The sequence below is a fragment of the Eleginops maclovinus genome, chromosome 10, assembly GCF_036324505.1.
Source record: "Eleginops maclovinus isolate JMC-PN-2008 ecotype Puerto Natales chromosome 10, JC_Emac_rtc_rv5, whole genome shotgun sequence".
Lineage (NCBI taxonomy): Eukaryota > Metazoa > Chordata > Actinopteri > Perciformes > Eleginopidae > Eleginops > Eleginops maclovinus.
In genome coordinates, this window is record NC_086358.1 from 18,026,590 (window position 1) to 18,054,099 (window position 27,510).

The 27,510-nt window shown below is 40.2% G+C and overlaps 1 protein-coding gene across 1 annotated transcript in view; it reads right to left on the reverse strand.

Moving 5' to 3' along the window:
* The window catches only part of rbfox3a (RNA binding fox-1 homolog 3a), a 483,470-nt gene that overhangs the window by 38,888 nt on the left and 417,072 nt on the right, over positions 1–27,510 (reverse strand). The window contains 3 exon segments of the mRNA XM_063894163.1: positions 2,619–2,798; positions 11,630–11,815; positions 11,817–11,879. Coding sequence (XP_063750233.1) covers positions 2,619–2,798; positions 11,630–11,815; positions 11,817–11,879 — 429 coding nt within the window.

The window sequence follows — 27,510 nt, forward strand, 5'->3', positions numbered from 1 at the left end:
GCTTAGTCGCGGCTCCGTGCTGAAGCGGTTTTATTCCCTGAGATCAGAAATTGACCAGTTTTTGAAAGAGAAGGACCGACCTCTTCATGAAGTGAGTGATCCTCTATGGTTGGCAGACCTGGCCTTTCTAGTTGATCTTACTGGTCACCTTAACTCACTGAACAAGAACATACAAGGCAAAGCATGAAAGCATTCTGTGCGAAGCTTCGCCTTTTTGAGACACAACTACGCAACTTCAACCTTGCGCACTTCCCTACGCTGTCTGAAATGAAATGTGCTCATCCAAAGGCCGACAGTTCTGTTAAAAAGGGGAAATATGTGTCTGTGATCACATCTCTTATGACAGAATTCAATCAGCGCTTCCAAGATTTTTCTGTCATTGAGAAAGAAATCAAGCTGTTCTCAACTCCCTTCTTGACGGATGCAGAAGAAGTGGAAGAGAGTCTGCAATTAGAACTAATCGAAATGCAGTGTGGTGATTCTCTGAAGAATCAACATCAGCTCCTCTCCCTACCTGACCTCTACCAGAGCTTGGAAAAGGCCAAGTTTCTTCTGATGCGACGTCACGCAAAAAGAATGACGAGTCTGTTTGGCACCACATACATATGCAAGCAAACATTTCCTCTGTTAAGGCTGAACAAGAGCAGACTGAGAACCAAAATGACCGACAGCCATCTCTGTGATGTCCTTCACATCTCAACCACCAAATTTATTCCTGACCTGCCAGCCATCCTTTAGTCCAAAGCGCAGCATCACTGCTCTCATTAAGTGTGACGCTGCTCCATTTGTAGGTGAGTTCAAATTATACAGTATTCATGTATTCAAAAGCCCAATTACTTAATCAATTCAGTAAATTAAAGCTGATAACATTTTTTTTAAACCATAGCTGATGTGTTAACAACTGCAATAAATGAGTTGCATAACTATCTTAAATAGCCTACCATTCCCCTTGTCCTCTTATTTTACCCTCTTTAAACAGGGCTGTTAAGGGGGTCCCCATCCTGCACGAAGAAGCAATCTGAGACTGCTGTTTTGAGAATGAGCTGCCAACCCTTTTTGTAAAAACAAATTAATAAATGAAAACCCATTAATGGGGGGATGTGATGTAGGCTGTTTTTTCCTTTCTTTAAGTATATTAAATTATCAAACTAAATGTACCTACATTTGATTGATTGATTTTGATTACTGTTAATATACTAGAGGTGAGGCGAGATTCCTTAACTTTAGTGAGTGGAACAACCTTTCGCATATTTTTCTGCATGTGGCCCTCAGTGAAAAACGTTTGGACACCCCTGAACTAGAGTGGCTGTCCACCACTCAAACTCTCCAAGGACCACTTAAAGAGGGATATGGAAACATGAAACACTATAGAGGATCTGGGTAAATTGGGTTAGGGATCATACAGAGGTAAAGGTGTGAATAATTTACACCTTCACGGAGCTGCATGGAGACAACTCTAGTTGCTGTTCTAGATTCAAACACATCATGTTCTACTCAGTGAAGGGGCCGGTTTTATGAATGAGTTCTATTTAAAGTTATGTGCAAGGCTAATGGTGGCTCTTTTGTTTGCGTCATTGATGCTTTGCAAACACTGCAAACACTTTTTTTGCTAAATCTGCTGAAAATGCTCATGAGCATTTCACAAGCCCCTGTCTTTGATCTGCCTCGTTGTTCGGGTTACAACACCAACTCCCCATTCTCCTTTGTGATGAGCTTGACAGCTGTTGATGGGAGGTGATGAGTTAGAGACTCTGTGATGTTTTTTCTGAATTCCACAACAATTAATACATTTTAATACAAGTTGGCTGATTGATAAATAAAGTGATGGGTAAAATATTATGTTGCCTGGTTGGGACACTACATAGCGTTCTGTCATTCTAGCCAGTGATTCCGAGCTTGTTCTTTTTGCCACTTTCTCTTCTTCCAGTCTTTGTTTATATGACCATGTTGTGTGAAAGCGCAAGTAATAGAATTCATTTTTTTGGTTGTTTTTTTTTGTTTCATTGGACATTTAACTTTAACTTTTTATGTTGATGTTAATACATGTATTTTATTTGATTAAATAAAAATATTTTTGGGGAAATTCTAAGTTGAATTTTTCACGTTTGTATTTATTTTTTCTGTTTATCTTTCGTTTTTTAATTGTTACAAAACCTTAAAATGAATATTCAATTATGCATTTACATCACACACACTACTGAAACTAAGAGGTTTACAGCCTATTATAAATTGTACTATATTAGGAAAAAAAAGAACTGAACAATTATGTCATCTGCTCATAATTGGTCTCCCATTTATGATTAACTTTGCTCATATGATTCTAGCATTGCATTTCTTTGCCATGTATCTTTCTAAGATGCACTGTTCTTGACAAGTAGCCTACAGGCAAGAGCAGGAGTACAAATCTGTAAGGTGAACGACATTCCAACTAGATATTTATGAGTGCCCTGTAGTGTATCATATCTCACTTTAATAGTGTGTGTGTGTGTGTGTGTGTGTGTGTGTGTGTGTGTGTGTGTGTGTGTGTGTGTGTGTGTGTGTGTGTGTGTGTGTGTGTGTGTGTGTGTGTGTGTGTGTGTGTGTGTGTGCATGCGAGTGTAGTGCAGTTGTCATCTCACCCCGAACATTTGCCGGAGGTCAGGATCTCGGAAACGGAAAGGGATGTTGGAGACGTGTAACCTTTTGGGCTGCTGCTTCTCCGACGAGTCGCTTGATTGCAGGTGAAGCTGGGAAACCTCCGTCTGTGCAGCCTCTTCTGCCTGCTGCAGGGAAACACACAGCGCGCTACGCATTAGATCCTGTTGTGGGAAAAACAGAGTGTTGAAATGAATAAAAGAATACTTAAATAAGAGGCAGGAGGATGACTCCCATTGAAACCTACGAAGAGCTGGAGTGGCATGAAGGGAAAATATATGGAGATATAGTGCAAGTAGAGGCCAAGGAGGCTTTTAAGAGTTTCAAACACCACTCTGTATCTTTCTGTTTATCTTTGAATGTAAGTTCAGGGCCTTTTTTAACCGATCCATCCCATCTCTTTGCTCTCATTGCATTGGTGTGTGTCCTGGGAGGTTAAGGAACCTCTCTAAGAGGAATAAGAAAAACATTTACAACGTGTACATGTCTTCACAAAAGCTAGTTGTGTTTAGTTCTTAACTCTACAAAAGCCTTTCCTGTAAGTGTAAAGTAATCCTCCCTGTAAACTGAAAACACAACCTCCTACAGTAGGTTATAACAGATTAGACAATGTAGCAAACACGGAACAGTCAGGGGATTTGTTATTTGGGGTCATCTTGGTACATAACATTACACACACACCTTTTTAAATATACAAAAACCTCCCATGACATTTCAAAGTGCCATTTTCAATTACAATTTCCTTGCGATCTGGAGAGCATATTTTATTATTTTTATTTATCATCCTTGAGATCATGATTATATCATGCTTAATCAGCAAAAACTGAAACTAAAAACACCTTGATCGCTGGCTGCTGTCTGATGGTGAGTTATGAGTTCTCGATTTGATATGCTGCGGAACTCGTTTTGGGCCGAGCATGCATTTGAAACACATAGACATTTGTTAAAGAAAAGTAAGGTTTGATTTTTGGTCAAAAAGCTTTTTGGAATCAAAGTCAAAATTAACATGCAATATTTCGTAATGAAACCATAGAGCTCTATTTCCATCCAACTCCCTACTTATTTATCTATGAGTTTGTTCTTCTTTTGGTTTGGGTTGGATGGGATGTGAGATTGACAGGCAGATTAGTGTAATGTCAGCAGTAATGTCGGTGCTGTACTTGACTGCTCTGGTAAAGAGGGAGCTTAGCCTGAAGGCAAACTCAACAACTAACCAATGATATACATTCCAACAAGAAGCTGAAATAAGTTTACTTCACAAAGTGGCCTTAGAGAAAGGGTGAAGAGTTTGAACATCTGCAAAAAGCTTAGAGTGGAACTGCCTCCTGCAAGGAGCCCTCCCTGTGGAGGTAATCTGGGCTCCCAAGACCCCTGTGGACAGCCAGAACAAGCTGTCTGTGTCAAAGTCAATGGTTGTATGACTGAGTTTTTGGTTAGATGCCTTTAAATAATGTGTGTGGTCATGAGGACAGCAGAGGATGAGTTTTAAAACCTGATATTGAGTTAGCATTTTACCACTTCCAGGTCCCTAGTCCCAAAGTCAACAATTCTTTGAACTTGTTTTTGGATGAAACCTGATATAATATCTGTGGTTGACAGAAGCTTCCAGTGTTTTCCTATTTTGTTCAATGGCAAAAAATCTGTCAGTAAATGCCTAGCTTGTGAAAGCTTTTTTGTCTTCAAAAATTGCCAAGTCGTGGCTAAATAAGACTACTAAACTTCACAAGGCCGAATATCAGCCGCCTTTGGGTTAACGGTGGTTATGTGAAGGCATGACTGTGATGTAGTTAGTGTTGTTAATATGTGGACGTAATCCTACTGAACAAAACATGTACGTAGGTATCATAATGTGTATTACAATGATGTTATTTCTTACAATAGTCCAAAATCAAATTTAAAATCCCATTGGCTTTTTGGTGAGGGAGCCCCTGGATGCTGACTTCCAGGTTGGCCAACACAAATGAGTCATCACTGCACAACTCTATATGGTTGAATATGGATGAACGTATTAGCTAAGGAAGTCACATCATGTCATGTACCATTCTGGGTATTTCACCATAGTTGGAAGCTGAATGCCCCACTTGTACATTTGGAACAAGCCCCAGGAACAGCACAGGGCTGTAGTGAATTGGCTTGGTTGCAACGGTGGTAAATGCAGGTCATGTGATGTATTTGGCACCAAAAATAGTTCTTTCACACACACAATCAGAAGACACAGCTGTAAATCAAGGAGGAAAATGTTCTGACAGTCACATAAACTCTGAAATAAATCTGTAATATCACAGTGAGCCATTAGGTCAAACAAAGTCCTTGTTTACAGGGGTGTTCACTGAATTTATGTCAGCAAGATTTATTACAGCCTTAACTATGGACTAACTGTCCAATGTAGATAAAATGCTGGCTTTATCCTGCTCTGCCTCCCTTGGGCTGGCAAAGAAAATGGCTGGCCACCTGTTATAATTAAGCTAGTGCAGCTAATGCTGCAGGCCAGGGATGGATAGAGAACTGGAATATATTACTCATGTAGAAGTGCTGTTACTTTGATGTTAAAACTAAAAATACATTCAGTTTCTATACATGTTCACCTTGAGTATACAACTGTTCAATTACAGATACATTAACATCTTTCTTAACCCTAACCCTAGCCTCACTACCAATAACCAGAAAAAAGAACAAACTATCCACAATACATAAAAGGAACTAGGCAATTTACTTTATAAACTTTAACAGCAGAATAAAGAGGTTTAAATACATGTTTAGACAAAATAAACTCGCCCAAATCTGTTCAACTTCTACTCTCATTCCTTCTCGAAGAATAATACAATGCGTCAACTAAACCTCTCTGGTCCCACTTCACTTCTCAATTTAAAAACGTTAGAGCTTCAAGAGGCTCTGCAGCCACATTAGGGATAATCAAAAACTGCAGCTAGGTCTTACACAGCCAGGCCTGGCGCCAGGATAAAATGACTGAGGGGGCGATTTAAATAAAGTCAATAAATGTAACAATGCAAAAAAGCTGAACAATTAGAACATACGGCTACTGTTTCAACATTTAAAACATTTATTAACCAAATCACAAAAAAGAAATCACAGAAAGCAGGATTCCTACAGTTAAGTGGGACAGTGAAGTGCTCTCATGTACGAGTGTGGGCGATCAAGAAAAGAGAGGGAGCATCAACGCTAAAGAAAGAGAGCGCAAGTTTACCTAGCAGATGAAGAGAAACAGAACGACACAAGTAAAAGAACAAGTCAATATATATTTATTTCTCCTTTTGTCCCCTCGTGGCGCTGGGCCCGTACACACCTAACTGAACATTTTTCTGTGGATTGAGACGTTTCTGCTAGATGTAAGCATTTTGGCCAGATCTAGACCTAGTTTCATGACTTTTCTCATTTTGCATCAAAACATGGCCTTGATACGTTGTGTTGATATGTCTTTGTTCTATCTAACGGGATGCTAATGTAGCAGGGCATTTCATACAGCAGAAAACAGTCATGGGTAAAGCAGTGACATCCTGTTCTTACTTTCACTAAAACAAAATACTGTTCACTGTTGCTATCAATGCTATTGATAAACTGGTCAAATAACTTTATTAAGGCTGGCAGGGGATAAGCATGTAAAAGTTGTACGCAGCCACATGGCTAATCTCTCCCTCCTGAATGTTTAACTGCAAGACTGTTCTTGTTCACACATGATAGTAGTGATTCATAATCAAGCAAATATTTCTCCATGGTTGATTATCAAATGAATGTCTGTTATCTGTTAATTCCACAGAGGACAAATACTGCCTTAAAAATGAACTAAAAATACAAATAAACATCTGATAAATACAGACAAATAGCAGCTCTACCCTCAAAGTATATTCCAATTGATTTCACCTAAATTGTTTTGAGAATTCAACTATTGAATTTGTTAAACTGCTACTCATTGACTTGTTTTCTTTCAGGTTAAAATGTTTTAAACTAGCGGTGCTATGTTTACAGTGAGAAGCAAGCAGGGGAGAGAGCAGAAAGAGTTGATGTACATAATTAATCACAGCAACATGGGGAAGTAGGGGTTGAAAATAGAAGCAATGAAAAAGAGAGATGGAGATGGAACGATGATGTCAGCTAAACCTTCCTGATCAATGAGAGAGCATGGAGAACACTAAGGGAGGGAGGGTGAGGCGCCAAGTGCTGATTGAAGTGAGAACTTTGTAACATGTACTTGATAGTTCTCACATCAAACTGAATGAAAAACGCCATTACCATAAAACAAAACTATGAACATTGAAGTTCAATACGATCCAAGTCACGGTTTAAGAGGACATACTCTCATTTTCAGATTCATTTCTATATTTTGGGCTTCTACTGGGACATGTCTCCATGCTTTAATGTTCAAAAAGCTCTCTATTTTTCTCATACTGCCATACTACCTCTTTTCACCCTCTGTCTGAAACCACAACCCCGTCCGCTCGGATTGGTTAGCTGGCTGGCTCTGTTGTGATTGGTTAACCTGCTTAGAGATGTCCAACCCCTTAGCCAATCATTTAAAATGTGTTTGACTGCGTGCCAATTGAAGCGTACAAATTACATAGTGATGTCATTTTGTAACGGAAGTCAACAAAGGAAACCCACTACAGCAAAAGGAGAACCCCAAAAGCACAATAAGGCCTCTTTAAAGCGCCCAAAATAAGTGTAATCCGATTCCAAATATAATGTGATTATTTCAAACATGTTTTCTTAAAGATTCTTTAATTAATTAATAGTATTTTGTCATATCATACTATACATTTGTTTTTGGGGTATATTATATTTCCTATAAACATTCCTTTATATTTTAATGTAATAGTTTTTTTTGTTTGTTTTTTTATAGAAATGTTTTTGAATTTTTTCTTACAAAGTATATTCTAACGGTGTTTGTGTATGCACCATATACAATAAGGGAAATTCCTCGTAAGTGTAAACCTATTTGGCTGCTTTTGATTTCCCATAAGTCTTGTTAAGTGACCAGTCTACTGCGAAACATCAATTTGCATTACAATGTTATTTACATGGCAAGGCCATTACACTGTATGCAACCTAATCCTGTTCAAATAAGCAAATGTCTCACAAATCCATACATATGTATGTTCCATTGAAATCTCCCATTCAGTTTGTGTGTTAGCACATAAAGCTGTAGCCTTTCATTAAGTTTAGCAAGGTATGGAAGTGAGCGGCTTTAGTGCTGTAAGCCTTATTCTTCCTCAGTCAAAGAGCTGAAATCCCTCTGTGCTTCTTCTCTCCCACTGGTCTTCATGCCTCCACCATCCATGGAGCAGCCAGGCAGGAAGAAGAAATAATTACATGAACATTATCATACACAAGCAGCCCGAGCTTCCCCCACTGTCACCACGGAAACAGTGCGGAGCTGTACAGTATGTGTGTCTATTTGTGTGTAAGGAGGCAAGCAGTATAGAACTAATCTACCCAGCCATGCCTCCCTTATGCACGCACGCACGCACGCACGCACGCACGCACGCACGCACGCACGCACGCACACACACACACACACACACACACACACACACACACACACACACACACACCAGCCTAAACAGCCTGGAACACCTTCCTTAGGTTACACGTTGAATATGCCAGATGTGTCGTTACTGTTTTCTGTGACCATGTGCATCCGTGTGTGTGTGTGTGTGTGTGTGTGTGTGTGTGTGTGTGTGTGTGTGTGAGTGACTAGCAGTGCCCCTTCTCGGGCCTATAATTGAAGCTATCAGATAGGATTGCTGCCGGACAGGTAGATTACACACAGTTAGACTGCTACAGAGCTTTCTCTCACTAGGGATTAGACACACGTTAACACACACAAACTCAAACGCACATGAAATGAGACCAAAAGTAAAGTGGGTGCCAATTGAACCCTTGTCTCTGTTCACAGATGGTCTTTGGCATACAATGAATGACATCCCAGACGACAGGTGTGTGTTACGCCCCCATGTCAAATGGAAATGAAACTGGACAAGAAACAGTATGAACAGCACAAACAGGCAACAGATAAACTCTAGATCAAAACCCCTCACACCATCATATATCACATGCATTGAAATCAAGATTTCTATTACTGGATGCATGATGAAATCATTTCAATGTTTTTTTTTCTTTCTAAATGGTAAAAGGCCTGCCTTCATTCAGCACAGTTTTTGTGACCCCTCAAAGCACTTCCACACAAACAAGTCAGCATTCACCATTCACACAGGGGCAGAGGCTCCCATACAAGGTGCCATCTTCTCATTCATACACACTGAAAGACCGTTGGACATAAGAAGCAATTTAGGTTGAAGTATATTGCTCAAGAACACAAAGACATGTTGACTGTGGGGGTTGAGGATTGAATTCTAAGACATCCAATTGGAGGACGACCGTCTACCTCCTGAACCACAGTTTAAAATATGACGTATTACAAGTTTTAGATGGGAACCTACAACTATTTTCATCACACATGGTAATGCAGCGGAGTAAAAAGTATATAAGAATAAGAAGTAAGGTTAACTATACCAGAAAGGTACAGTTACCTAACTACAATAAAGAAATAAATGTAGTTTATACTTCCAAAGACAATACAATTGAAAAAGCTGATAATGTGGAGAACTTCAGGACAAGATCTTTCCATAGAGGCTAATATTAGTAGTTGGTAAATAGTTTTAACCTGTTATATTGGTTTGACAGTAGATGTAGTAAGTGCCTTTAGGGCCGTAGTGAAAGTGTGGTGCCCTTCCTTTATTCTGCAGTAACTATGTCTCTTGACAGTAACAGTTACAGCTTGTGACAAACTCTCCACAGTGACTGTAAAACACTCCCAGTAATGCTGACTGTACCGTGCCTTCGTCTCTCGCTGGACTCCCCCACACTGCCATCACTGTCTATACTCTCCCATGTCTTCACAGCATGCTCCATTCTTATTGGCCCTGACAGCTTGAAGGCTCCTCAACAAGAGTCAAGTAGTGGTGCAGTTAACTATAGTGTGGACATCCTTGCCGTTCCCTATATGCGCTGTGTGTGTGTGTGTGTGTGTGTGTGTGTGTGTGTGTGTGTGTGTGTGTGTGTGTGTGCGTATGTGTGCGTATGTGTGTGTTTGCAGGTCTTTGTTGGAAAGTAGCTCTCAATTTTGTTGATTTGTCAGTCACATGCAGCCACACGTGTCCCTGCTGTGTGTATATAGGTGTGTGCATGGTTACTTTTTGCATACATTGGTACATGTGCTTGATGTTAAAATAGAAAAAATATAAACTCTAATATCATTGTCTTTGTATTTTGTATCTCTTTCTTTTTTGCATTTTCCAGTTGCTTTGAAAGCAGAGGATTAGTTACATTTATATATTTTTTGTCAAAGAAATTGTAGTATTAAATGTATTTTCTAACACTTAGGAAAATATGTTCATAGCTTTTACATGAAATTGAAATTCTTTATAAAACGGGTTCTATTTTTGTTGCCTGAGGGTGGCAGGATGTTGTAAAATGACTCTATTAAACAGTGACCAACAGGTGACCTAATTGTGTTATGGCAGATAAATGAAGTGATCTGCTTTCATGAGGAGCACGAGCTACAGGAATATGTTTTATGGCTTTGTTTGTACTGAATGAAGCCCAGTGTCACTGTAGACTGCTCACTCTCTATGAGGGACACCTTGCCCAGAGAGAAGAGACAGAAATTGAAATATGTGCATGTGTTGCTTTACTCTCACCACTCGCTGGACAGAAACGATTCACTTATAAGGAGTTTGCACATTATCATTATTTAAATGACTGTGCAAGGTAGCACTGACTGAAGGTGTTTGCAATTAGCCATATTCTGCTCATTTTCAGGTTCATATTTGTATGTTGTTCCTCTATGACCTGTGTTTCCATGCTTTAATGTTCAAAAAGCTCTTTATTCTTTTTTTTGTGCTGCAACATCTCTTTTCCCCCTCTGTCTGAAACCAGAGTCCATGCTTGCCAATAGAAGCGCGATTGTTACATAGTAATGTCATTATATTACCAAAGTGAACAAAGGAGTCCATTGGTGGTGTTTAAGGCAGGGAGGAGAGAAACTCCCTATTGAGGGAACTTTGGGAAGTTCTCCTTTGCAGACCATTTATATGCACAACAACCTATATGAACACACTAATGGGAAGGGAAAACCCGCCAAAATCATAATAGGGACCCTTTAAATAGCACGTAAGGCAGATTTCATGGCACTACATCCAATTCTATCCACTGTAAGGTTGCATTCAAGGCATTGCATTGTGTTTTCTCCATTTCAAAGTCAACGGTGAGTGCACTGATCTTTCTCCAATTAAAGGCATTAAAAGGTTTTTCTCAAAAAAGGGCACTATATTTGGAATTCCAACCTCAATCACAAGATTTATTTTCCTTGAAAAATATCTTAGATACCTTCATATAGTTTTCTGTAATGGTAGAACAGAAAGGGCACTTTACCATATTTTCTCTGTTGGCAGGGCAACCTTAAGGGCCATTTATCATGTTTTCTCTAAATCAAGCGTCGATGGAAGCGCCAGCCAATCAAATCCAGCTAATGCAAATATGCCAGTACAGCCAATCAAACGGTGTGTATGTTAATATGCTGGGAGAGCCATAGCGCGGGTCATTTCATAATTTTCCCAAAAATGGAGGATAGACCAAAAATAGCGGTAAGGAATCACCCGGTCTTATACGACCAGTCCCTGTAGACATTCAGGTAGGCAGTGGTTGAAACTGGTATGTAATTCGCTTGTTTGTTTGGGGCGGGAGATTCACGTGATTGGTTGTCGGTTTCATTAACCCCAAGCGCCAAACACGCCCACTGACAAGTGTCAACGCAACAGAACCGTGTGTTCGCTGCGTAACTATTTTATTGTGTTGTTTACTTTATTCAAAAAGGGTACAATATTTTCCACGGAGGAATCAAAGAAATCCTTTAGATTACAGCAGAAAACACTTCATTGCTTATGTTTCATAGAGGCGTTTGTATAAAGTGTGGACTCACCGTTACTGTGTTGGCTGTGAGGTTGGGGGTGTTGCTGTCGTTTCCCGGCTGTTCGCTCTGTGTGTGTGTCGGCGTGTACAGTGTCAGGGCATGCTCGGCCACCGAGCTTGGTCCTGTGTAGTCTGCCGGTGGGTGGGCATGGGGCGTGGCGTATTCAGCGGGGATCCCGTTCTGTGGTGGAGGGGGGGTACTGGGCTGGTGGGAAGGGCTGGGCCATGGCTTCAGGGGGAGCTGGGGCCTCTTGGTTACCCTGCACAGATAGATGGAGGAAAACAGCAAACCAGTGGGTTAGTAATGTTTGATATCATGGTGGCTAGTTCATTTGTCAGAGTTGTGGTGCAGCTTGCAAATGATCTAGTCAAATACCATAGAGGAATGTTGTTTCTACAGTTAGATAAATACTGGCTTTGATAGGCACAGTGTTCATCACTGTTTCATAGCGACCTGAAACAACCTTTTTAAATCAACATGACACACAAAACTCTCCCTGGAAGTTTCTATAGATGTTATTATCTTAGTATAAATTAAACATGTGAATATAGCCTTTACTTGGAACTTGCTAGTTATGTCCACAGTTGCTTTATGTTGGTATTTGAGATGGACAAAGCAGTGACAACAAAAGAATAAAAGCCAGACAAAGTGACTCTGTGTACCTTATCACTATTGACTTAGAGTAAATGTCAGGATTTTATGAAAAAACCATGGCTGTTAAAAGACTTGGAGATAAAACAGGAAATCTTCCAACCACCAGTCTGTCCGTCAATAAGGTCCAAAAGAGATTATCAAATAAAAAACACACCATGTGATCATGTGGATGTCTGTGGGAGAACGAGAGCGCACCCTTTGTTCAGGACAAGAGAAAGAATATCAGCTTTATTCGCCTAACAGAAGTCTGTTTGATCACGATCATAAACCACCTCACCCACGCAGACATTTCTCCGTGGATCTAGATCACCAACCACACAAACATTTACACAGCATAGAGAACGACAAACACAGAGACCAAAGGAAAGTGATGCAAATTACATCCCATATAGAGATGAGAAAGATCAATTAACTGATACTCCTTTGATGACAACCTCTGTTTTGAAAATCATGTTTCTAAAAAGACTTGACATTTTTTCCTCCCATCTCCATTTTTCTCCATTTACTCCTGGCTTGCTTCAGTTGCTGTGATTCCTTTTCCCTCCGCTCTTAATGTGAGTATCCTGCTCTTTCACCCCTGTCCTGGCTTCTCATTTACATGCCTGTCAAATAATCATCTCCTCTAAATGATGATGATGAATCCATTTGGCACCCTGTTTTTTTCCGCACTGCTCAAAATCTTGTTGAAAAGGCTTAAAAATGTGAAAAATCAATCCCTGCAACTTTTTTGAGGTCTGACCTTAACTGTTTCCAATAGTGCGATTGAAGTTGGCTATTCCAATGCATGGAGATTGATGGTGTTGGGCATAATAAAGCAGCTTGCCGATGACTGTAGCTACATCGTTCCTGGCACAGACACATCGTGGACTCCCCAGGCAGAAAGGCATTATGCTCAATTTAGTGTTTACTTAGGCTCACTTCACATAAATGAAGAAAAATATAAATCTCAAGCAGCAAACGAGTCAAGTCATCAATAATGAAACAGGACTTTGTTGTGCTTGTTAGATTAGGAAAGGATTACTGATTTTTAAAAGGCTTTGTGATGGCCTTAAAGTCAAAGTGAACACTCGACTCCCCCACACAAATATATAGCTCTATTTAAGCTTAAAAGGCAATTTAAACCTTTACTTATTTTATATTAACTGTCCTTTATCTCAGTTCTGATTGAGCACATTTTTATGATCTCACCTCTTAGGCCTACGTCCTATAAATAGTTAATTGCCATGCACAATGACTTAGAGCACTTTATTACTTCTTCCTGTTTTAATCATTTTATTCTTATTTGTGAGTGTTATCAGAGCTGATATACATTGTGTTTACAAGTTATTTTAACTGTAGAGTTCCGTGATCACAAAGCCATTGCTACCTTTAGCAGAGGAACTAAAGCCTGTTTAAAGTTGAGATTTGCTTACCTGAGGTAAAACAAGATAAACCCATGTTTTTGCATGACTTTACGATGTGTAGATTGTGAAATGGGTGGTTGTATGAAAATTTGTTTGGGGTTTGACCCTCCTCATCAGCAAAAAAAGTGAAAATGCAGGCTTCATCAACGGTGATCTTATCTGCCTTGTTTGCCAAATATCTGTATAAAAGTCTCCATTTATAAATCTTAAAATATTAAAGTGATAACAAAAATGTAAAGCCTTTTGCACTACTAATTTACACAGTTCAAAGAACAGTAGCAATGCCAGTTTTTTTTAAGTTGAAACATTAAATAAATAAGCAAACTGTTTCTTATGCAAGATGATTAAGATTAATCCGGAGCCAAAGTCCTCACATCAATTGCTGTTCAACTAGTTTCTGTAACAAACCCCAACACTAACAATACAGTATCCAATTAAGGCTTTCCTTCACTGGTTTTTAAATAAATAATGAATTGTGTTCCAGCGATGTTTGAACCATATTGTAACATATGAGAGAATACTCTACAACAGACAGTGCTGTCGTATATTTAATCCTTTGTAATTCTAGATTTATAAAGTTATTAAACTATTCATTTGATCATGATTGTTCATACTTTCAGTTCTAAAAGTAGACCTTTCTGTATCATATTTGAGCTTTTACAATTCTATGACAAAGGGACAAGATCAGAGTCCATATATACAGCTTTGTGATGTGAGTACAGCACATTATCCTGCTTATCACACTGCTGATTTAAAGGATCATATCGCTTCCACTAAGAAAAAATAGTCAGTTTCACAGCGTACCAACGGCTGCAATTGTGGCTGCAGCCACGTAACTTATACTGACGGCTGCACTGATCAAAATTTTCTGTAACTTCCAGATGTCTGTTCACATTTTATTTTCCATGAACCAGTCTTTAAGCACTGCCACAGCCTATACCTTGTTACTGTTTGTGTTTACTTCCTGTCTGTCTTCTTCTGCTGTTCCCTTTAGTGTTTACTTCCTGTCTGTCTGTCTGTCTGTCTGTCTGTCTGTCTGTCTGTCTGTCTGTCTGTCTGTCTGTCTGTCTGTCTGTCTGTCTGTCTGTCTGTCTGTCTGTCTGTCTGTCTGTCTGTCTGTCTGTCTGTCTTCTGCTGTTCCTGTTAGTGTTTACATCCTGTCTGTCTTCTTCTGCTGTTCCCTACAATGTATACTTCCTGTCTGTCTTCTTCTGTTGTTCCTGTGAGTGTTTACTTGCTGAATGTCTTTTCCTGCTGAATTCTATGATATCCAGAGCTCTTTCTTTTAACCAGAAAACTAATGTTTGTTGTTCACAGCTGATATTAAATTGATCGGACTTCTTTCTGCGGAATGATATAACTGCACAAAATCCCTTGATCAGAGCCTCCTCCTTTTTCTCCCAAAATACAACTATTATTTGACAAATGGAGTACACCACATTTCTTACGGTCTTAAGGTTATAATGTAAAGGTTGTTCTCAGTTCTGTAACATAATTTAGAAGTTCCAGCAGCTCTCTAATTCCCCTATATAACTCGATGTAGCCCTGATTGCTCTTGTTGTTAATCTCAGAGTGTGTGCCGGGTGGAGCTGTGGCCCGGGGCGAGTCTCGCTCTACTAAAACAAGGAGCCTCATCGATAGGCCTCCCTGCCTCGCAGCATCGATAAAGACCTGAGCTGATATATGGCCCCACCTGGTCAATACGCACACTAGATACAAGCATACACAACACCACGAAGAAAGACAGTCAAGTTAAATAATGGCGGCACGGTGTGTGTGAAGTGGGAGCTGCAGGGAAGTTTTTGTTTTAATATGCCTAAATCATGAGCTGGTGTGTGATACATCTCCCACACACACACACACACACAGTTGTGCTCACACGCCAAGCTGAAGTAGAGGAGGAGGGAAAGAGAGAGTCAAAAAGAGAGCCAGAGGCAGAAGGAGGGAGAGAGGGAGTGTTAAAGTCAGTGAACTTCCATCATTCATCAAAGTGACTGAGGCGCTGACACACTGAGACATCCCCAGATCCTTGTCGACAAATTGCGCTGGTAAATGATTTCTCCTATCAGCTAAATCATACTATCCATCCCTCTCTCCCCACATCCCTCCATCCATCTCTCTGCATCATCCAGACGCCTCTCTCCTTCTCCCCCCCTCCTCTTTACCTCATTGTAAAGAGGAGGGGGGAGTTTATTTCCCTTTGGCTCAATAGAGCGCCATGCTTGATGTCTGATGGACTCCGACTCTCGCACACACACAGAGACACACACAAAACACACACACACACACACACACACACACACACACACACACACACACACACACACACACACACACACACACAGACACACAGACACACACAAACACACACACACACACACACACACACACACACACACACACACACACACACACACACACACACACACACACACACACACACACACACACACACACACACATTTCTTACAAGTTAAAGCTATGTCAAGACATCTTCGATTAAAATAGGTTTTTAATATTTTACCTGTAACTTTAACTGTAAAAAAGCATGATTTAAGAGGTGCCACATTATATTCATACTACTATCATTATTATATCAGTATTTCATTTCTTAAATATCACATTTATCTTCAAAAATGGTTCATCAAAACAACCTTATTTGGAATATCTTTACTTTACTACATAAATATACAATATATACATTCTATCCTTTATTTAAGTGATAATGCTGAAAGTGGGAGACAGAGGGGATGACATGCGGCAAATGGTCCCGAATTAGGTTCAAACCCGGGTCCTCCGGATGGGGACCAAGCCCCAGTACATGGGCTGCCAGCTAAACCAACTGCGCTATATGGTGGCCAAGTTTAATCAATTGCAGATGGGAGTTTGTCAATGCAGACAGAAAACTGCAAACACCCACTAATTATCACGTTTGGAAAAGACTGCTGTGGTCAACAAGAAAAAACAACACACAGTGCTTGGGATTAACACAATCACGTGTGGTGTATTTCTTCCACATATAAGAAAGAAAATGTCCTGTTTCGTTCTTAAAGTATAAAGACTTGTTGAACATGCATAAGCATGAAAGCGTCACTGCATCAAACATGTTCTTGAGGTGCAAATAGATCTTTAAAGGAAGATACGGAACTGAGTAAACAGCGGATAGTCAAAACATGTTTAACCTGTATGATGACATTTGTGAATGCTCACCATCCATCATAACAACAGATACACAAACCTAATGCACAGTCCAGCAACTTTTATGATAAATAAATCACATTGTATAATAAGAGAGTTTCCACTTTCAACATCTAAATAATGAGTCAGATATGATGAAAGGTTTACTTTGGATAAATTGATCTGTGATACTTTAAACAGAGGAGGCTTGTTGGCTAATTTACTGATGGCCCTGAATGTATCAATGCCAGAGTAGATTACACACACACACACACACACACACACACACACACACACACACACACACACACACACACACACACACACACACACACACACACACACACACACACACACACACACACACACACACACACACACACACATATGCTTGCACAGCAGGTGTGTCTAATATTGATTCCCTTCTCTTCAGCTATTTTCCAAAGTAGCCTGGGGCCTTCTCTCCATCCCTACTAACCATTACCCAAGCTCTCCGCTGGGCAGAGATGCTTTAGAAACCCCCCCCGCACACACACACACTGCCTTCACCCCTGGAGCTACACCGCCCTGTGTATACATTTGTGTGTGTGTGTGTGTGTGTGTGTGTGTGTGTGTGTGTGTGTGTATGTGTGTAGGGTGTAATACATTGTAATGATCTTAGAGTAAAGGGTGGAGTTGGAAAAGATGTGACACGGAGCGCAGAAGTCTCTTAACACACACAACGTTGCATACTACTTTTGTGCATTTGGGTGTGTGTGTGTGTATGTGTGTGTGTGTGTGTGTGTGTGTGTGTGTGTGTGTGTGTGTGTGTGTGTGTGTGTGTGTGTGTGTGTGTGTGTGTGTGTGTGTGTGTGCAGCTGGTGTGACAGTACCCGGGTCTCGTTCACTCCCATCACCACAGCTTTATTGTTCCAGGTTGACAGAGACAACTAATGAAGTTTCGGGCCGAGAGCCAGTGAGGCTGATCAGCCAGGGACATGCAAATATACAGACACACACACACACACACAAACACACACACACACACACACACACACACACACACACACACACACACACACACACACACACACACACACACACACACACACACACACACACACACACACACACACACACACACACACACACACATGCTATTAAAGCACTACCAAAAGAGAAGCGTTGCATACAATCTCAATATATAAGGAAGTCATTTGGTACATATACATGCTCAGAAACTCTGCAGTTCTTTTGGCTTATGCAGGTTTTTTTTTTGTTGGCCAGACTGTGTAAACATGCCAGAATCTTGCTGCTTTAGGGGGCGATTAATATTGATGTGCACTGCAGACAGAAAAGAGGACAGAGAGGAAGAGGAAAAATGGAGGGAGAGAAAGATCGGAGGGAAGGAGGGAAGAGATACACTGCGGAGATGTCAGTAAACAAAAAGTAACATTGTTGGCCTAGCTGGATCCCTCTTTAATTAGCTTTAACATGTTCACTCATACAAAGGGATTGGAAAAAGAGACAGATGAGCGTTTGAGTATATTCCTAGCATTCCAAGAGCTTTTTGAATTGAAATTTACCTCATGTGACTTTATTTTAAAGTATGTGATTGAGTTCGCTGGATTTGCTAATAATCTTATGATAATGACGAGACCGAGATTTGTTGGGAGAGTAAAATGTCAATGATATCGATAAAGGTTTCCACAGGTTTTGCACCTGCTCTTAACATCTAATCATGTAATGGAAAACTACGTAGGCCGACAGGTGCAAACACACTACAACGGCCCAAAACACTTCCATCAGGAGCAACGCACTGCCGTTTCAAAAACCATACCAACATGAAAAGACAAATGTGCCAAAACACATTGAAATGTAGAAACATCTAAAAGCGCAGCATAAACAAAACTCTGCAAGAAGCTCAGAACACAACGGAACCAGAGGACACTAAAAAGTGACGCACACAGCTGGGATCGGAGCGCTTATAAAGTTGTCCATAATATTGGAAGGAATCATGGGATCACATTGTTAAAATAAGCCAGTAAAATTACATTTTAGGAAACTTTCCAAAAGTGACCATTTCATTTATGCAGTGCTTCTATTAAACACTGCACACGTTTCATAAGGATGGTGAAAAGGTTTCTTCATTAGCATTTGTCTGGCACATTTTTTTTTTTCATACTGTATGGACATCGTTTCTGAAGCTGCATCGTGTTTTCTCATAATGGAAATGTTTCAGGGCGTTGTAGCGCGTTTGCACCTGTCAGCCAATCTAAGAACACATGTTCCAGCAGTATTGTTTTAGAAGAGAAAGGTTAAGCATGCCCAATTTCTGTTCCTAAGTTTTTTTTAAAGTATAGTATATACGGAAATTTATATTTTGCTTGGAAATAATAAGGAATCTCAGCAGCATATTGGTTGAACTAAGAACTATTCATGCGTAACAGGTGGACATACAGTATGCAGTGGAGGAAGAGGTACTCAAATGATTAATTAAGTGAAAGCAGCAATATAACAAATAAAACATATAAATAAATAAAACACTGCCAATTAGAAACAGGAGTTTTGAATGCCACAACTATAATTTCTACAGTAAAGAGGATAAATCTGCATTTTGTGCCTCTACTGTGACTTAAATAATCAAAAAGTGAAACTCCCTCTCGAGGGAACACAGGGATTTTAGCCTTTGCAGACCATTTACATGCACACAAACCTATATAACACACTACAGGAGAGGGAAAACCTCAAAAAGTGTAACATGGCCCTCTAACTACCTTGTAGAGCGGACTATATGGCAGTGCAACACATTTTGTACACACGCCACAGGAAAGGAAAATCCCCAAAATCACAATAGGGCTGTTTAATAAATTCTGGATTAAACCAGAACATCCTCAGGGAAATTATATTTGTGAAGCTCCATTTTCATCCTTTTCTCAACACAAGTTCAGCGTTGTGTCATTCATTTTCCTGCGGTGACAATGGCTTTTTAATAATGTATATTAATTAGAGCGATCTGTTCTCCTGTCAGCCTGACTATTATTATTTTATTCTTGCACCATTACACTGTCCTGTTTTCAAAAGCCCTGGTCCTTCCCCAAGCGGGGGCCGCGGTCCCAACACTGCCATCGATAAGTCTGACGCCGGCTATAAATTGGCCCTGGACAACGTTAGCCCCAAGGAGAAGTTACTGTTACATGCACACACACACACACACACACACACACACACACACACGATACACATACACGACTCATCTATTACCAGGCTAAGCACGCCCCAGTGGTCATATAATCATGAAATAACATAGCATCGGAAATATAGTGTTATAATATATAGCGCGGCGTAAAATAGCCTCCATCTGTTCACAGCATAATACAGTCGTGAAATTAACCCCCCCCCCCCCCCCCCCCCCGCTAAATATATGCTGATTCTCTATTTGCTTTAATTATGGGTAGAAGTGCATGCAAAGGGGAATGGGAGCAGGAGAAAACACACTCAAAATAGATGTTTTTCAACTAAAATATTAGTCGATGCACACTGCCTTAACCCTGCGTCATCATCATCATCATCATCATCATCATCATCATCATCATCATCATCATCATCATCATCATCATCATCACCATCATTAACACGAGAGCAGCTACGGCTCAGGGAGCTCATCGACTTTACAGAGAAACGGTTTCCGCCTATGAATATCAGTGTGTGTGACAGTGACCCAGTCCCTGTGAGTGAGTTATGCATGACTGTGTGAGACACAAACACATACACATGCACACACACACAACTCTGACAGAGAGGCAACGGAATCTAATTTAACACTCGGCTGAGCAGAGATTGGCCGACACTCCCAGTCCCTCACCGGCCAAGCAGGGACACTCCAGGACCCAACCCATGTGTGTGTGTGTGTGTGTGTTTGATGATAACAGTAGAACAAGAAAAGCCGGCAAGTGAGGGGAGAGAGAAAAAGAGAAAGAGGGAGAGAGAAATCATGTTCGGAGTGGTGATGCTGCCGGAGAGGAGGGACTGCTTAGGATTCAGAGTTTGTCGCGGGTCCGCTGGTTGCCAGCTCCCTCTAGGCCTTCTACATGATATTCACTAACCCCCGTAACAATGGCAAACATATGTAAATCGGCCGGTGTGCCCGATTCAATCAGACCCCGGCACAAAGCCACCGGCGGCACACACAGAGCAAGAAGAAGAAGACAGGGCAGACACACACTCGTAAAAAAAGTGTTTGAGTATGTGGGACTTTATTCATAAAAGGCTACTACAGCGTGACCATATCTTTAAAGGACAGGAAAAAATAAAAACAAGATGCTCATTTTGGAAGATTTTAGCAGAGTATTTGAGTGTGTGTCACTTCATGCTTAAAAAACTACTACATGGTAAACAAAATATACTATAGCAACACACTCATACAAATTGAGGAAAGTATTTGAGTGTGTGTCACCAAACTGGTACAGGTTCACTTATGCACTTATTATTGATTCCCATGTTCACGAGTTATCTTAAATAGATCCATGATAAACGTTTTTAGATTCCTCTATACAGAAATATGCTTGTACAACTTTACTTACTCAGCAACAAAGTGGTGGAGAAGAATCAAAGTGAGATTTTTGTTGGTGGTTCAGACCAATTTGTGGAGCCTAAAGTATTTTACTCTGCATGTTTTAGTGTACTGTAGCACAGCTCACTTTTTTTGGCAGACTTGCTGCTTTGATTAAGAAACTAGTTTGTGATTTTTTGATTTTCTTAAATCCCAAAGTTCCCTGAGAGGAAGTATTTCTATTATATGCGTTATGCTAAGGGACAGCATCTCTTAGCAATTGACCGATTACAACAGAGCAGTATGCGAAAAATTAAGCACCTTTTGAACATTAAAGCATGTAAACATATCACAAATATGAACCTGAAAATGAGCACAATATGTTCTCTTTAATATTATATAAAACTATATTTTCAGGGTTATTGAACCTGTGATGTGAATTACCACATTTGACCTACAAATTCACATTATTTTGTGAGGTGTTACTGCAATGCAGAATTTAGAAATAGAACTGCATGTAATCTGCAACACAATTATGCAACGTTGCAGAAATGCAGATTTGATGTTCACTGCGATGTATTGCACAACCCAAGCCCGTTCTAAGAGTTTGCCAATTGTTTTTTACTGAATGGAAACAATTTGCTACCTGAAACAATGGAAGTGCCAACATTTAGCTTAATTTTGTACCACTGATAAATAGTGGACAAAAAAATGCATTGAGGTCAAAAATGTTTGGCGAGATGAAAAGACATTCCCTCAAGGCTTTCCTGATATAAAGGGTCACGTTCACCCTGATCTTTGGCCTTTGACCGCTAAAATCTAATCAGTTCGTCCTTGAGTCCACATTTTGATAGATTCCCCTCAGGGCATTTCTGAGATTTCACAAGAATGGGATGGACTGATGAACGGACAACACAAACAAAATAAAAAAAACTAGCTATCTTTGGCAGAGGCATTACAAACAAGTTGTTATAATAGACATTACCCACAAAGGAACACTCTGATCTCATTATGGGGCAGCAGTGGGAATCAGTAGGGCCCTGAGTGTATCATGATCAGAGATAACGGCAGCTAGATAACTATTAGCAATCTACAGCTTCCCTTTGGGACTTCACCAGATATCATCAGCCCTTATGAGACGCCATTCTCATCTCAGTAATGACTGGCCTGATTCCGTTTGGATCTATGTGTGTGTGCTCAGGTAAATTGAAATGGTACCAAACTTGTTGGCGTTGGGATTATATATTTTTTTCTGCCAGTGTCTGTGCTTTAATAAGTGAAAAAGCCTCAGGAGTATTAGACCAAAGGATTGCTCTACCGATAGCATCAGCTGACCTGCCTCACACAGGCACACATGCATACATACTGTATTGACTATCAGCCATGGCCACTGAAAACCATTAGGCTAAATGATTCCAGCCTGGCTGTAGTGATACGCTGTGGCCAGCTCAAATGAGAATCAAACGTAAAGGGCTGTATTGATAGTGAATGACTGAAGCGGTGCTGATACGGTTGAATGAGAGAGAAACGGGAGAAATCGAGCCCTCTGGATTGCAAACATTGCAGTGGAAGTGGATAAGGACAAAGAAAAACTATATGCTTTTTTTTTTGGATAGAATGAGTAGGATATGCTTAATAAATCTAATCGTCATGATGTCCCGAATCTGAATACAATATTTAGCACATTTGTGTTCTTGTCATCGTCTGACTGCACATTTTTCTTGACCTGTCAGGTTATTTTGTGACTGAGTCGCATGTTCCCATGCAGTTGGAGACTTCTGAAATTGCTGCTCAATGCCGGGGGCTGTTTGGCTGGAAACCAGCTGGGAACAAAGCCCAGGGAGGAAGTAGCAGAGTTTTGTGAGTTGTTGAGTTAGGGGGAAACTTTATTACATTTGTGAAAAGCTGTCTAGTTATTTCTTATTGGGCAAGTTTGTCCAAGGGGGTTGCGGTGCCACTGAGATACTTCTTATTGGTTATTAATTTCTTTCCCCTGTTGCGTTAATTTTTCATGCAGTCATGTCCAGATGCTTTAATGGTATAGAATAGAAGGAACTAGGCGTGTATGTTTGAACCCCAAACTCAAATTTATATTACCTGTAGCTTATGTATAATAGACAACATTTGTATCAGTGTTATCTGTAAACTAATCCATAGAAATCTGTATCAGCGTTTAACACAAGGTTAGCTTAATATCTTTGTGATATTATGGTACAATAAGAATGTTTCCCCAAAGGTATGCTACTGGGAAGAATGCATGCTTCCGAAAACATCAAATATGAACAGAACCGCTGATTTCAGGACTGCTGGTTCACCAAGCAAAAAGAAAAGCTCAAGTAAAATGGTCAGTTAAGCAATCTATTGTCAGTAAACCACCTAAGCTTCCATAAACGATACTCCTCCTAGTGGATAGATAAAGCCCTGTAACTGATTTCCATATATTAGGCGGTTAGGGTTAGGGTTACTTATAAGGAGGCAGTCATACATGGCCCATGGACACAGATGGATCTGTATCTCAGCCTTGGTTTTGGTGACTACACAGTTATTTGGAAGGAATGAAACGTATAAATAATTTGTAGAAGTTCTACAAATTTAAACCCTCAAAACTGAAAAGAAATTGGTATTTTGTCCCACTATGTGCTGCTAGTTCGAGAGGGTCTGAATAGCTGTTAAAACTGGCCTTGAGGCCTTTTCAGCAGCCCTTTCCTTTAATGGAGAGAGACGCCGTTCTAAATGTTTGATGATTTAAGACTGTTTCATTGTAAAGGGAACCAGAGCAGAGTGATAACAACACTACATTATTCATAGGAGCCCTCTATCACTGCACACTTTCTGTCGGGGAGAGAGAGACGGCAAGACAACGGAAGAGACGTGAGAGAGATACCCGAGAGAGAGACTGATGGAGAGCAAGTGAGAAAGGGGGAGACAGACAAGAGAGACAAAGGAGATTGCTAGGGAGACTGACAGGGACAACTTTAGACTTTCACTTACAAATGGACAATAAATGTACACATCAAAACAAATCAATATCACAGAGCCTAACTGAACAGCTAACTGCTAGCTTGTCAACTGAGCATTTGCTAAGCTAACAGCAACTTGCGGGAAGGACCTAGTTCCTAACAAACTCTACCCTCCCCTACAAATATGGTCAATTCTGCTACAAAAGGTCAAACTTCAGTCAACACTGCAAAGTCCACTTATAAGTCTATGGTAAAATACATCAACAGGAATATTGAAAGAGCAAACATGGGACATATCACATATTTAAGATCCAAAAAGGCATTAAAAAATAATTGAGTACTTCAAAACCCAGAAATGATGTATAGTTAATAAATAATCCTTGTCCAAGTGACTAACGACGGCAGATGCGGTAAAATGTCAAAATCAGTAGATAATTTAATCTTTCTTGAAGTCATCAATTGTTTGAGTCAGTCAGTCTGAACTCAACCTCAGACTATTTGAAGCTATGTCGGGAAATACAGGTGATGAGATGACCAAACTTTAAGTTTCACTGCACATTTTTTAACATTATTAAAAATGGATCGGATGATCACGCAAAAGTGTTGCTCATAACGATAAAATATTTTACTTTACTACCAACTGCAATCCTCCTTCCATCATCTTTCAGTATTTATTTTATCGCACTAGCTAGTAAACATAGTTGCAGGTAAAGAGCCAAATATATTTTCAGAAGTTGGAGTAGACCAAAAGCGAGCTACAGAAGTTGTATCTATCAGGTAAACAACACATGGATGTATAAACGGGCAACTGTTTGCTAACATGTTAGCTTTCTCTGCTTTATAAGGTGATAATACTGTATGTCAGTGTTATTTACAGTTTGCCCTTTCAAAAATATATGTTTTAAGATCAAAACTACGACGGTAAGAATATGTTAGTCAAATTCATTGTGAACATACCCACAAGGTCCCTGAGAAGGGGTATGTAATGTTTTTTGATGGACCTTCGCCACAAAGTTAAGCTAATTTCTGGAATCTTCTGTAAATAATTACTTCCAAAAGTGTTAGACTACTACATATTTTTTCTAACACTACGAACATAATGTTTTGATGACAATGATGTCAAGTACCAACTGGATCAATACCTACATAGCCATTACTAGCTGAGGGATCTGATAACGATGAGATCAAGACGATACCTTGCCTGCTAACAAGCGGGCCTTTGCAGCCGGACGGAGCGCAGGAAAATAACACCTTCTCTCCCTGATGAGACTTCTATAATTGGATGTACTGGCCCACATCTGTGTTTCACCCTGTGGTTCCCACCAATCCATGAGCCTGATCAATGAGCCTGCCCCGCAGGGTGCTGTTGGATTTGCTAATCAATTGCCAATCTAGGTGCAACGAGCGTACGAGAAGGCATGCAAATGAGGGGATTCAAGCCAAACTGCACATGGGAACCTGAGAGTTTATCAATTCATCAATGGCCAAATTTGGTCTTGTTCCTTGCCGAAGGCCGTGATGAAAGGGATTGGTTTGGATTAAATTAACTTTGTTTGAGAGCCAGTGAGAGATCACATGGACCAAACCAAAAGATTTCAACCAAAAACAAACTACCTCGAGTCCAGTTAAGAAAACAAAAAGCAGCGCAGATAGATTTTTATGATGAGTTAATCATTGTGTAGAAGAAAACACCAGCTTCACTTCAGCTGGTCCTCACAGGTACAGAGTAAATGCACTTCACATTTTCTTTTGTGTACCATAAATGATTATTGCCATTTTCTAATAAGTGTAAGAACGTTATTTTATGCATCGGGAGGGACTGCTTCCTGTCCAATCAACACCCAGAGAACCAACATGGGAAAATTACATAATATTTAGCTTTTATGTGCAGAATGTTGAGTATTGGGAGATGTTTGAACCCAAAGCTAATTTCTCAAATCCACCCAGACAAATCACTCCTTTTTCATTAAAACGGTATGCCCATGCTGTGCTGTATGCTGCTCCATTAAGCCACCTTATATGACATCAGCTATACTCAGAAAGGAATGCTGATTTGAATGATTTTTAAAATCCATATTGTCAATACACAATTGTGTTTTACTATCGCTATCAATGTTTTAAACCGTAACCCTAACCTTACTTTCTCCTTAGTTATCCTAAATGGCCTTGTCTTACAGTGAAACTAAATGGATATCAATTGAGCAGATCATAGTTATATATAAAGTCCTAGGAAACATGGATTTATAATCCTAAACTTCAGTTGCTCCCATGTCCTGTTGAGGTTGTACAATGCCACTTATTAAAAGAACAGTACATGTTGCACAGGAAATTGTGCATACAGCACACATAGAAACACTTTCATGGACACACACACACACACACACACACACACACACACACACACACACACACACACACACACACACACACACACACACACACACACACACACACACACACACACACACACACACACACACACACACACACACACACACTCACACACACGTAATGCAAAATGTCTTCTCCGGCACATGAAGCAAAGGCAGAGTCCTGGCACAGTAAATAAAAATACAATTTCCCAAAGTGACACTTCCAATCTGTTGTGTGCCCAGTCAACTGCCTGTAATTATTTTAAACATTCAGAGATGTGTTTGTTCAACCCCACCCTGAGGACTGCAGGCACCTCAACGGCCCTTCACCATACACACTCATTCACTCACTGCCTCACATATACACACTTCGACCCTTCATCTATCCATCGCTCAATTTCTCTAGAATGGTCCTACAGTTTCCTGCAATAACGGGGGAGTGAGAGCCCTATTCAATCTCCATGCTTTTCCCTATAGTCCAATCCCCAAAGCCCCCTTTGACACAATGTTTTTAATTTTTTTAGTGCAGTTCAGAAACGGGGAGACAGAGCGGAACACGCGCGGCAAAGGGTGATCAACCCAAATGTTATCCTATTAGTCAAAGTGTGAATTTGCCATCATTTTTCTTTAAATTCTTCAATTACTGCCAAAAAAACCAAATTATTGTCATCGCTAATCAATCCCTGAATCGAACTGCATGTGTGGGCCAAGTTTCTAGAAATTCCCTCCAGTTGTCACATTCACCAGAGGGACACTGACGTGAGGTCACAGTGACCCTAAAAAGCCCCTTAAG